This window comes from Salmo salar, unplaced genomic scaffold (genome assembly GCF_905237065.1).
Source record: "Salmo salar unplaced genomic scaffold, Ssal_v3.1, whole genome shotgun sequence".
NCBI lineage: Eukaryota > Metazoa > Chordata > Actinopteri > Salmoniformes > Salmonidae > Salmo > Salmo salar.
Window position 1 is genome coordinate 60,074 of NW_025547123.1, and position 12,427 is coordinate 72,500.

Sequence of the window (12,427 nt, forward strand, 5' to 3'; positions counted from 1 at the left end):
ACTCTACATGTCTGATCTACTCTTCATGTCTGATCTACTCTTCATGTCTGATCTACTCTTCATGTCTGATCTACTCTTCATGTCTGATCTACTCTTCATGTCTGATCTACATGTCTGATCTACTCTTCATGTCTGATCTACTCTTCATGTCTGATCTACTCTTCATGTCTGATCTACATGTCTGATCTACTCTTCATGTCTGATCTACATGTCTGATCTACTCTTCATGTCTGATCTACTCTTCATGTCTGATCTACATGTCTGATCTACTCTTCATGTCTGATCTACATGTCTGATCTACTCTTCATGTCTGATCTACTCTACATGTCTGATCTACTCTTCATGTCTGATCTACTCTTCATGTCTGATCTACTCTACATGTCTGATCTACTCTACATGTCTGATCTACTCTTCATGTCTGATCTACTCTACATGTCTGATCTACTCTTCATGTCTGATCTACTCTACATGTCTGATCTACTCTTCATGTCTGATCTACTCTACATGTCTGATCTACTCTTCATGTCTGATCTACTCTTCATGTCTGATCTACTCTTCATGTCTGATCTACTCTCTGTCCGATCTACATGTCTGATCTACTCTTCATGTCTGATCTACTCTACATGTCTGATCTACTCTACATGTCTGATCTACTCTTCATGTCTGATCTACTCTTCATGTCTGATCTACTCTTCATGTCTGATCTACTCTTCATGTCTGATCTACATGTCTGATCTACTCTTCATGTCTGATCTACTCTTCATGTCTGATCTACTCTACATGTCTGATCTACTCTTCATGTCTGATCTACTCTACATGTCTGATCTACTCTTCATGTCTGATCTACTCTACATGTCTGATCTACTCTTCATGTCTGATCTACTCTTCATGTCTGATCTACTCTACATGTCTGATCTACTCTTCATGTCTGATCTACTCTTCATGTCTGATCTACTCTACATGTCTGATCTACTCTACATGTCTGATCTACTCTACATGTCTGATCTACTCTACATGTCTGATCTACTCTTCATGTCTGATCTACTCTTCATGTCTGATCTACTCTACATGTCTGATCTACTCTACATGTCTGATCTACTCTACATGTCTGATCTACTCTTCATGTCTGATCTACTCTTCATGTCTGATCTACTCTTCATGTCTGATCTACATGTCTGATCTACTCTACATGTCTGATCTTCATGTCTGATCTACTCTTGGTCATGTCTGATCTACTCTTCATGTCTGATCTACTCTTCATGTCTGATCTACTCTACATGTCTGATCTACTCTACATGTCTGATCTACTCTTCATGTCTGATCTACATGTCTGATCTACTCTTCATGTCTGATCTACTCTACATGTCTGATCTACTCTTCATGTCTGATCTACATGTCTGATCTACTCTTCATGTCTGATCTACTCTACATGTCTGATCTACTCTACATGTCTGATCTACTCTACATGTCTGATCTACTCTTCATGTCTGATCTACTCTTCATGTCTGATCTACTCTTCATGTCTGATCTACATGTCTGATCTACTCTACATGTCTGATCTACTCTTCATGTCTGATCTACTCTACATGTCTGATCTACTCTTCATGTCTGATCTACTCTTCATGTCTGATCTACTCTTCATGTCTGATCTACATGTCTGATCTACTCTACATGTCTGATCTACTCTTCATGTCTGATCTACTCTTCATGTCTGATCTACTCTTCATGTCTGATCTACATGTCTGATCTACTCTTCATGTCTGATCTACTCTTCATGTCTGATCTACTCTTCATGTCTGATCTATTTCATGTCTGATCTACTGATCTTTCATGTCTGATCTACTCTTCATGTCTGATCTACATGTCTGATCTACTCTTCATGTCTGATCTACTCTTCATGTCTGATCTACTCTACATGTCTGATCTACTCTTCATGTCTGATCTACTCTTCATGTCTGATCTACTCTACATGTCTGATCTACTCTACATGTCTGATCTACTCTTCATGTCTGATCTACTCTACATGTCTGATCTACTCTTCATGTCTGATCTACTCTACATGTCTGATCTACTCTTCATGTCTGATCTACTCTTCATGTCTGATCTACTCTTCATGTCTGATCTACTCTTCATGTCTGATCTACTCTACATGTCTGATCTACTCTTCATGTCTGATCTACTCTTCATGTCTGATCTACTCTACATGTCTGATCTACTCTTCATGTCTGATCTACTCTACATGTCTGATCTACTCTTCATGTCTGATCTACTCTACATGTCTGATCTACTCTTCATGTCTGATCTACTCTTCATGTCTGATCTACTCTACATGTCTGATCTACTCTTCATGTCTGATCTACTCTTCATGTCTGATCTACTCTACATGTCTGATCTACTCTACATGTCTGATCTACTCTACATGTCTGATCTACTCTTCATGTCTGATCTACTCTTCATGTCTGATCTACTCTACATGTCTGATCTACTCTACATGTCTGATCTACTCTACATGTCTGATCTACTCTTCATGTCTGATCTACTCTTCATGTCTGATCTACTCTTCATGTCTGATCTACATGTCTGATCTACTCTACATGTCTGATCTTCATGTCTGATCTACTCTTCATGTCTGATCTACATGTCTGATCTACTCTTCATGTCTGATCTACTCTTCATGTCTGATCTACTCTACATGTCTGATCTACTCTACATGTCTGATCTACTCTTCATGTCTGATCTACTCTTCATGTCTGATCTACTCTACATGTCTGATCTACTCTTCATGTCTGATCTACATGTCTGATCTACTCTTCATGTCTGATCTACTCTACATGTCTGATCTACTCTACATGTCTGATCTACTCTACATGTCTGATCTACTCTTCATGTCTGATCTACTCTTCATGTCTGATCTACTCTTCATGTCTGATCTACATGTCTGATCTACTCTACATGTCTGATCTACTCTTCATGTCTGATCTACTCTACATGTCTGATCTACTCTTCATGTCTGATCTACTCTTCATGTCTGATCTACTCTTCATGTCTGATCTACATGTCTGATCTACTCTACATGTCTGATCTACTCTACATGTCTGATCTACTCTACATGTCTGATCTACTCTTCATGTCTGATCTTCATGTCTGATCTACTCTTCATGTCTGATCTACTCTACATGTCTGATCTACTCTTCATGTCTGATCTACATGTCTGATCTACTCTTCATGTCTGATCTTCATGTCTGATCTACTCTTCATGTCTGATCTACTCTTCATGTCTGATCTACTCTACATGTCTGATCTACTCTACATGTCTGATCTACTCTACATGTCTGATCTACTCTACATGTCTGATCTACTCTTCATGTCTGATCTACTCTTCATGTCTGATCTACTCTACATGTCTGATCTACTCTTCATGTCTGATCTACTCTACATGTCTGATCTACTCTACATGTCTGATCTACTCTTCATGTCTGATCTACTCTACATGTCTGATCTACTCTTCATGTCTGATCTACTCTACATGTCTGATCTACTCTACATGTCTGATCTACTCTTCATGTCTGATCTACTCTTCATGTCTGATCTACTCTTCATGTCTGATCTACTCTACATGTCTGATCTACTCTACATGTCTGATCTACTCTACATGTCTGATCTACTCTACATGTCTGATCTACTCTTCATGTCTGATCTACTCTACATGTCTGATCTACTCTACATGTCTGATCTACTCTTCATGTCTGATCTACTCTACATGTCTGATCTACTCTACATGTCTGATCTACTCTTCATGTCTGATCTACTCTACATGTCTGATCTACTCTTCATGTCTGATCTACTCTTCATGTCTGATCTACTCTACATGTCTGATCTACTCTACATGTCTGATCTACATGTCTGATCTACTCTACATGTCTGATCTACTCTACATGTCTGATCTACTCTTCATGTCTGATCTAACTTCTAACATGTCTGATCTACTCTTCATGTCTGATCTACTCTTCATGTCTGATCTACTCTTCATGTCTGATCTACTCTTCATGTCTGATCTACTCTACATGTCTGATCTACTCTACATGTCTGATCTACTCTACATGTCTGATCTTCATGTCTGATCTACTCTTCATGTCTGATCTACATGTCTGATCTACTCTTCATGTCTGATCTACTCTACATGTCTGATCTACTCTTCATGTCTGATCTACTCTTCATGTCTGATCTACTCTTCATGTCTGATCTACTCTTCATGTCTGATCTACATGTCTGATCTACTCTTCATGTCTGATCTACTCTACATGTCTGATCTACATGTCTGATCTACTCTTCATGTCTGATCTACTCTACATGTCTGATCTACTCTTCATGTCTGATCTACTCTTCATGTCTGATCTACTCTTCATGTCTGATCTACTCTACATGTCTGATCTACATGTCTGATCTACTCTTCATGTCTGATCTACTCTACATGTCTGATCTACTCTTCATGTCTGATCTACTCTACATGTCTGATCTACTCTTCATGTCTGATCTACTCTTCATGTCTGATCTACTCTACATGTCTGATCTACTCTTCATGTCTGATCTACTCTTCATGTCTGATCTACTCTACATGTCTGATCTACTCTACATGTCTGATCTACTCTTCATGTCTGATCTACATGTCTGATCTACTCTTCATGTCTGATCTACTCTACATGTCTGATCTACTCTACATGTCTGATCTACTCTTCATGTCTGATCTACATGTCTGATCTACTCTTCATGTCTGATCTACTCTACATGTCTGATCTACTCTTCATGTCTGATCTACTCTACATGTCTGATCTACTCTTCATGTCTGATCTACTCTACATGTCTGATCTACTCTTCATGTCTGATCTACTCTACATGTCTGATCTACTCTTCATGTCTGATCTACTCTTCATGTCTGATCTACTCTTCATGTCTGATCTACTCTTCATGTCTGATCTACATGTCTGATCTACTCTTCATGTCTGATCTACTCTTCATGTCTGATCTACTCTTCATGTCTGATCTACTCTTCATGTCTGATCTACTCTACATGTCTGATCTACTCTTCATGTCTGATCTACTCTTAGGTCATGTCTGATCTACTCTTCATGTCTGATCTACTCTACATGTCTGATCTACTCTTGCATGTCTGATCTACTCTACATGTCTGATCTACTCTTCATGTCTGATCTACATGTCTGATCTACATGTCTGATCTACTCTTCATGTCTGATCTACTCTTCATGTCTGATCTACTCTACATGTCTGATCTACTCTACATGTCTGATCTACTCTACATGTCTGATCTACATGTCTGATCTACTCTACATGTCTGATCTACTCTTCATGTCTGATCTACTCTTCATGTCTGATCTACTCTACATGTCTGATCTACTCTTCATGTCTGATCTACTCTTCATGTCTGATCTACTCTTCATGTCTGATCTACTCTTCATGTCTGATCTACATGTCTGATCTACTCTTCATGTCTGATCTACTCTTCATGTCTGATCTACTCTTCATGTCTGATCTACTCTACATGTCTGATCTACTCTTCATGTCTGATCTACTCTTCATGTCTGATCTACTCTTCATGTCTGATCTACATCTTCATGTCTGATCTACCAGTCTGATCTACATGTCTGATCTACTCTTCATGTCTGATCTACTCTACATGTCTGATCTACTCTTCATGTCTGATCTACATGTCTGATCTACTCTACATGTCTGATCTACTCTTCATGTCTGATCTACTCTACATGTCTGATCTACTCTTCATGTCTGATCTACTCTACATGTCTGATCTACTCTTCATGTCTGATCTACTCTACATGTCTGATCTACTCTTCATGTCTGATCTACTCTACATGTCTGATCTACTCTTCATGTCTGATCTACTCTTCATGTCTGATCTACTCTTCATGTCTGATCTACTCTACATGTCTGATCTACTCTTCATGTCTGATCTACTCTTCATGTCTGATCTACTCTACATGTCTGATCTACTCTTCATGTCTGATCTACTCTTCATGTCTGATCTATTTCATGTCTGATCTACTCTACATGTCTGATCTACTCTACATGTCTGATCTACTCTTCATGTCTGATCTACTCTTCATGTCTGATCTACATGTCTGATCTACTCTTCATGTCTGATCTACTCTACATGTCTGATCTACTCTTCATGTCTGATCTACTCTTCATGTCTGATCTACTCTTCATGTCTGATCTACTCTTCATGTCTGATCTACTCTACATGTCTGATCTACTCTACATGTCTGATCTACTCTCACACAGGGTTAATACTGGCTAGCAGTAAGCTGAGTGAACATTGAAGTGTGTGTGACGTCTGTAAGCTTGTGTGTGTGTGTGTGTGTGTGTGGGCATGTAGATAGACAGTAGATAGCAGATCAGTAGACCTGTAGAGCAGGGGTAGGTAACTAGATTCAGCCGCGGTAACGGGGGGGTTTGTTTTGTCGGTGTAAATGTTCGGGTGATCAGAACATATTGGTAACAACTAGTACACCGCATATTAACCACAACTAAGACCGAAAATGAGATTGTATTGGACAATAAAAATCACGTCAAACCATGATCACATCTCTTTTCTCATCTGTGGGAATACTCGGTGAACACATTTCCTAAATTAAACTCATTTTTAGTACAATTCCTGGTGATATTAGTCTGTTTGGACCAACAACAAAAAAAATAACACATTTTTTTTGGGGTGGGAACAATTCATTTTATTGTGGGCCATAAACCGCCTTTCGTTGACCCCCCTGATGTAGAGGTCAGAGGTTACTGGGAGGAACCTGACGCCCCCTGACCTCCCTGCCCCTGTGAACCTTGACCTTGTTGACCCCTGCCCCTGGGCGCATAGTTCCCCATACTGGCCGTAGTACTGGTTCCACTGAGACTGGTTCTGGTAGTACTGCTGCCACTGCTGGGCATACTGAGAGAGAGAGAGAGAGAGAGAGAGAGAGAGAGAGAGAGGCAATACAGTGATTAAATACCTCTATCTCTCAGTGATTAAATACCTCTATCTCTCAGTGATTAAATACCCCTATCTCTCAGTGATTAAATACCCTCTATCTCTCAGTGATGAAATACCTCTATCTCTCAGTGATTAAATACCCCTATCTCTCAGTGATTAAATACCCTCTATCTCTCAGTGATGAAATACCTCTATCTCTCAGTGATGAAATACCTCTATCTCTCAGTGATGAAATACCTCTATCTCTCAGTGATTAAATACCCCTTCTCTCAGTGATTAAATACCTCTATCTCTCAGTGATGAAATACCATTATCTCTCAGTGATTAAATACCTCTATCTCTCAGTGATTAAATACCTCTATCTCTCAGTGATGAAATACCTCTATCTCTCAGTGATGAAATACCCCTATCTCTCAGTGATTAAATACCATTATCTCTCAGTGATTAAATACCATTATCTCTCAGTGATGAAATACCTCTATCTCTCAGTGATGAAATACCTCTATCTCTCAGTGATGAAATACCCCTATCTCTAAATAGCTCTATCTCTCAGTGATGAAATACCCCTATCTCTAAATACCTCTATCTCTCAGTGATGAAATACCTCTATCTCTCAGTGATTAAACACCTCTATCTCTCAGTGATGAAATACCCCTATCTCTAAATACCTCTATCTCTCAGTGATGAAATACCTCTATCTCTCAGTGATGAAATACCTCTATCTCTCAGTGATGAAATACCTCTATCTCTCAGTGATGAAATACCTCTATCTCTCAGTGATTAAATACCTCTATCTCTCAGTGATTAAATACCTCTATCGCTCAGTGATTAAATACCTCTATCTCTCAGTGATTAAATACCCTCTATCTCTCAGTGATGAAATACCTCTCTCTCAGTGATTAAATACCTTTATCTCTCAGTGATGAAATACCTCTATCTCTCAGTGATTAAATACCTTTATCTCTCAGTGATGAAATACCTCTATCTCTCAGTGATGAAATACCTCTATCTCTCAGTGATTAAATACCCCTATCTCTCAGTGATGAAATAGCCCTATCTCTAAATACCTCTATCTCTCAGTGATGAAATACCTCTATCTCGCAGTGATTAAACACCTCTATCTCTCAGTGATGAAATAGCTCTATCCAGTAACTTCAGGCTGATACAGGAGGTTAGCTGTAGCAGGGTTACCCGAGTTCACCTGAACCCCGGCATACTACCGTTGCTGCTACTATGGTAACTACCCGCTGGTACCGCCGGTTACTATGGTAACTACCCGAGGGTACCGCTGGTTGCTATGGTAACTACCCGAGGGTACCGCTGGTTGCTATGGTAACTTCCCGCCGGAACCGCTGGGTGCTATGGTAACTACCCGCTGGTTGCTATGGTAACTACCCGCTGGTACAGCTGGTTGCTATGGTAACGACCCGCTGGTTGCTATGGTAACTACCCGCTGGTTGCTATGGTAACTACCTGCTGGTACTGCTGGTTGTAGTTCTGCTGTTGGCTGTAGGTCTGTCCTGCGGCAGCTGGCGTAGACTCGCTGTAACTCTGAGTTTGCCTGTAGCCTGGGTACTGACTGTAGCTGCCGTAGTTGTAACCCTGTTGGTAGTTGCCTTGATTATAGCTGCTGGGGGTGTAACTCTGGAGGAGAGAGAGAGAGAGAAAAAAGCACGTCGGATAATGAAAACAGACTCCATTACTACTTTTAAAGTATTCACAGGGTCCAACGTTAACCAGAATATACTGGCCTGGGCCATGGGGTAGTTTATTAATACAGTAGGGTCCTGGGGTAGTTTATTAATACAGTAGAGTCCTGGGGTAGTTTATTAATACAGTAGAGTCCTGGGGTAGTTTATTAATACAGTAGGGTCCTGGGGTAGTTTATTAATACAGTAGGGTCCTGGGGTAGTTTATTAATACAGTAGAGTCCTGGGGTAGTTTATTAATACAGTAGGGTCCTGGGGTAGTTTATTAATACAGTAGAGTCCTGGGGTAGTTTATTAATACAGTAGGGTCCTGGGGTAGTTTATTAATACAGTAAGGTCCTGGGGTAGTTTATTAATACAGTAGGGTCCTGGGGTAGTTTATTAATACAGTAGGGTCCTGGGGTAGTTTATTAATACAGTAGGGTCCTGGGGTAGTTTATTAATACAGTAGGGTCCTGGGGTAGTTTATTAATACAGTAGGGTCCTGGGGTAGTTTATTAATACAGTAGGTCCTGGGGTAGTTTATTAATACAGTAGGGTCCTGGGGTAGTTTATTAATACAGTAGGGTCCTGGGGTAGTTTATTAATACAGTAGGGTCCTGGGGTAGTTTATTAATACAGTAGGGTCCTGGGGTAGTTTATTAATACAGTAGGGTCCTGGGGTAGTTTATTAATACAGTAGGGTCCTGGGGTAGTTTATTAATACAGTAGAGTCCTGGGGTAGTTTATTAATACAGTAGAGTCCTGGGGTAGTTTATTAATACAGTAGGGTCCTGGGGTAGTTTATTAATACAGTAGGGTCCTGGGGTAGTTTATTAATACAGTAGGGTCCTGGGGTAGTTTATTAATACAGCAGGGCTGGGGTAGTTTATTAATACAGCAGGGCTGGGGTAGTTTATTAATACAGTAGGGTCCTGGGGTAGTTTATTAATACAGTAGGGTCCTGGGGTAGTTTATTAATACAGTAGAGTCCTGGGGTAGTTTATTAATACAGTAGAGTCCTGGGGTAGTTTATTAATACAGTAGGGTCCTGGGGTAGTTTATTAATACAGTAGGGTCCTGGGGTAGTTTATTAATACAGTAGGGTCCTGGGGTAGTTTATTAATACAGTAGGGTCATGGGGTAGTTTATTAATACAGTAGGGTCCTGGGGTAGTTTATTAATACAGTAGGGTCCTGGGGTGGTTTATTAATACAGTAGGGTCCTGGGGTAGTTTATTAATACAGTAGGGTCCTGGGGTAGTTTATTAATACAGTAGGGTCCTGGGGTAGTTTATTAATACAGTAGGGTCCTGGGGTAGTTTATTAATACAGTAGGGTCCTGGGGTAGTTTATTAATACAGTAGGGTCCTGGGGTAGTTTATTAATACAGCAGGGTCCTGGGGTAGTTTATTAATACAGTAGGGTCCTGGTGTAGTTTATTAATACAGTAGGGTCCTGGGGTAGTTTATTAATACAGTAGAGTCCTGGGGTAGTTTATTAATACAGTAGAGTCCTGGGGTAGTTTATTAATACAGTAGGGTCCTGGGGTAGTTTATTAATACAGTAGGGTCCTGGGGTAGTTTATTAATACAGTGGGGTAGTTTATTAATACAGTAGGGCTGGGGTAGTTTATTAATACAGCAGGGCTGGGGTAGTTTATTAATACAGCAGGGTCCTGGGGTAGTTTATTAATACAGTAGGGTCCTGGGGTAGTTTATTAATACAGTAGAGTCCTGGGGTAGTTTATTAATACAGTAGAGTCCTGGGGTAGTTTATTAATACAGTAGGGTCCTGGGGTAGTTTATTAATACAGTAGGGTCCTGGGGTAGTTTATTAATACAGCAGGGTCCTGGGGTAGTTTATTAATACAGTACGGTCCTGGTGTAGTTTATTAATACAGTAGGGTCCTGGGGTAGTTTATTAATACAGCAGGGCTGGGGTAGTTTATTAATACAGCAGGGCTGGGGTAGTTTATTAATACAGTAGGGTCCTGGGGTAGTTTATTAATACAGTAGAGTCCTGGGGTAGTTTATTAATACAGTAGGGTCCTGGGGTAGTTTATTAATACAGTAGGGTCCTGGGGTAGTTTATTAATACAGTAGGGTCCTGGGGTAGTTTATTAATACAGCAGGGCTGGGGTAGTTTATTAATACAGCAGGGCTGGGGTAGTTTATTAATACAGCAGGGTCCTGGGGTAGTTTATTAATACAGCAGGGTCCTGGGGTAGTTTATTAATACAGTAGGGTCCTGGGGTAGTTTATTAATACAGTAGGGGCCTGGGGTAGTTTATTAATACAGTAGGGGCCTGGGGTAGTTTATTAATACAGTAGGGGCCTGGGGTAGTTTATTAATACAGTAGGGTCCTGGGGTAGTTTATTAATACAGTAGGGTCCTGGGGTAGTTTATTAATACAGTAGGGTCCTGGGGTAGTTTATTAATACAGTAGGGTCCTGGGGTAGTTTATTAATACAGTAGGGTCCTGGGGTAGTTTATTAATACAGTAGGGTCCTGGGGTAGTTTATTAATACAGTAGGGTCCTGGGGTAGTTTATTAATACAGCAGGGTCCTGGGGTAGTTTATTAATACAGCAGGGCTGGGGTAGTTTATTAATACAGTAGGGTCCTGGGGTAGTTTATTAATACAGTAAGGTCCTGGGGTAGTTTATTAATACAGCAGGGCTGGGGTAGTTTATTAATACAGTAGGGTCCTGGGGTAGTTTATTAATACAGTAGGGTCCTGGGGTAGTTTATTAATACAGTAGGGTCCTGGGGTAGTTTATTAATACAGTAGGGTCCTGGGGTAGTTTATTAATACAGTAGGGTCCTGGGGTAGTTTATTAATACAGTAGGGTCCTGGGGTAGTTTATTAATACAGTAGGGTCCTGGGGTAGTTTATTAATACAGTAGGGTCCTGGGGTAGTTTATTAATACAGTAGGGTCCTGGGGTAGTTTATTAATACAGTAGGGTCCTGGGGTAGTTTATTAATACAGTAGGGTCCTGGGGTAGTTTATTAATACAGTAGGGTCCTGGGGTAGTTTATTAATACAGTAGGGGTCCTGGGGTAGTTTATTAATACAGTAGGGTCCTGGGGTAGTTTATTAATACAGTAGGGTCCTGGGGTAGTTTATTAATACAGTAGGGTCCTGGGGTAGTTTATTAATACAGTAGAGTCCTGGGGTAGTTTATTAATACAGCAGGGCTGGGGTAGTTTATTAATACAGCAGGGTCCTGGGGTAGTTTATTAATACAGCAGGGTCCTGGGGTAGTTTATTAATACAGTAGGGTCCTGGGGTAGTTTATTAATACAGTAGGGTCCTGGGGTAGTTTATTAATACAGTAGGGTCCTGGGGTAGTTTATTAATACAGTAGGGTCCTGGGGTAGTTTATTAATACAGTATTCAGGATTTTTTTGTTGTTATTCTGTCTCTCACTGTTCAAATAAACCTACCATTAAAATTATAGACTGATCATTTCTTCGTCAGTGGGCAAACGTACAAAATCAGCAGGGGATCAAATACTTTTTTCCCCCTCGCTGTATGTTCCCTATTGAAGGTTTACGTTTGTAAATCCCTTTCCCTTAATAAGCTCAGCGAATATATTGATGGGCTCTTCTTTTCCTGTGGACTGCCCGCTGTGTGGAGGCGTCAACTCACATACTGCATCGAGAAGTCGCGATGAGCGTAGTTGAATGAACGACCAATCACATACGCTCAAATACAAACAGC

General features: G+C 40.4%; 1 protein-coding gene across 1 annotated transcript in view; it reads right to left on the bottom strand.

Annotated features, from left to right (window-relative positions):
• Positions 1–6,566: 6,566 nt before the first annotated feature.
• LOC106591821 (heterogeneous nuclear ribonucleoprotein U-like protein 1) overlaps positions 6,567–12,427 on the bottom strand; it is a gene marked incomplete at its 5' end in the record, with an annotated part of 12,125 nt that continues 6,264 nt past the window's right edge. The window contains 2 exon segments of the mRNA XM_045711122.1: positions 6,567–6,970; positions 8,486–8,656. Of these exon segments, the coding sequence (XP_045567078.1) occupies positions 6,698–6,970; positions 8,486–8,656 (444 nt within the window).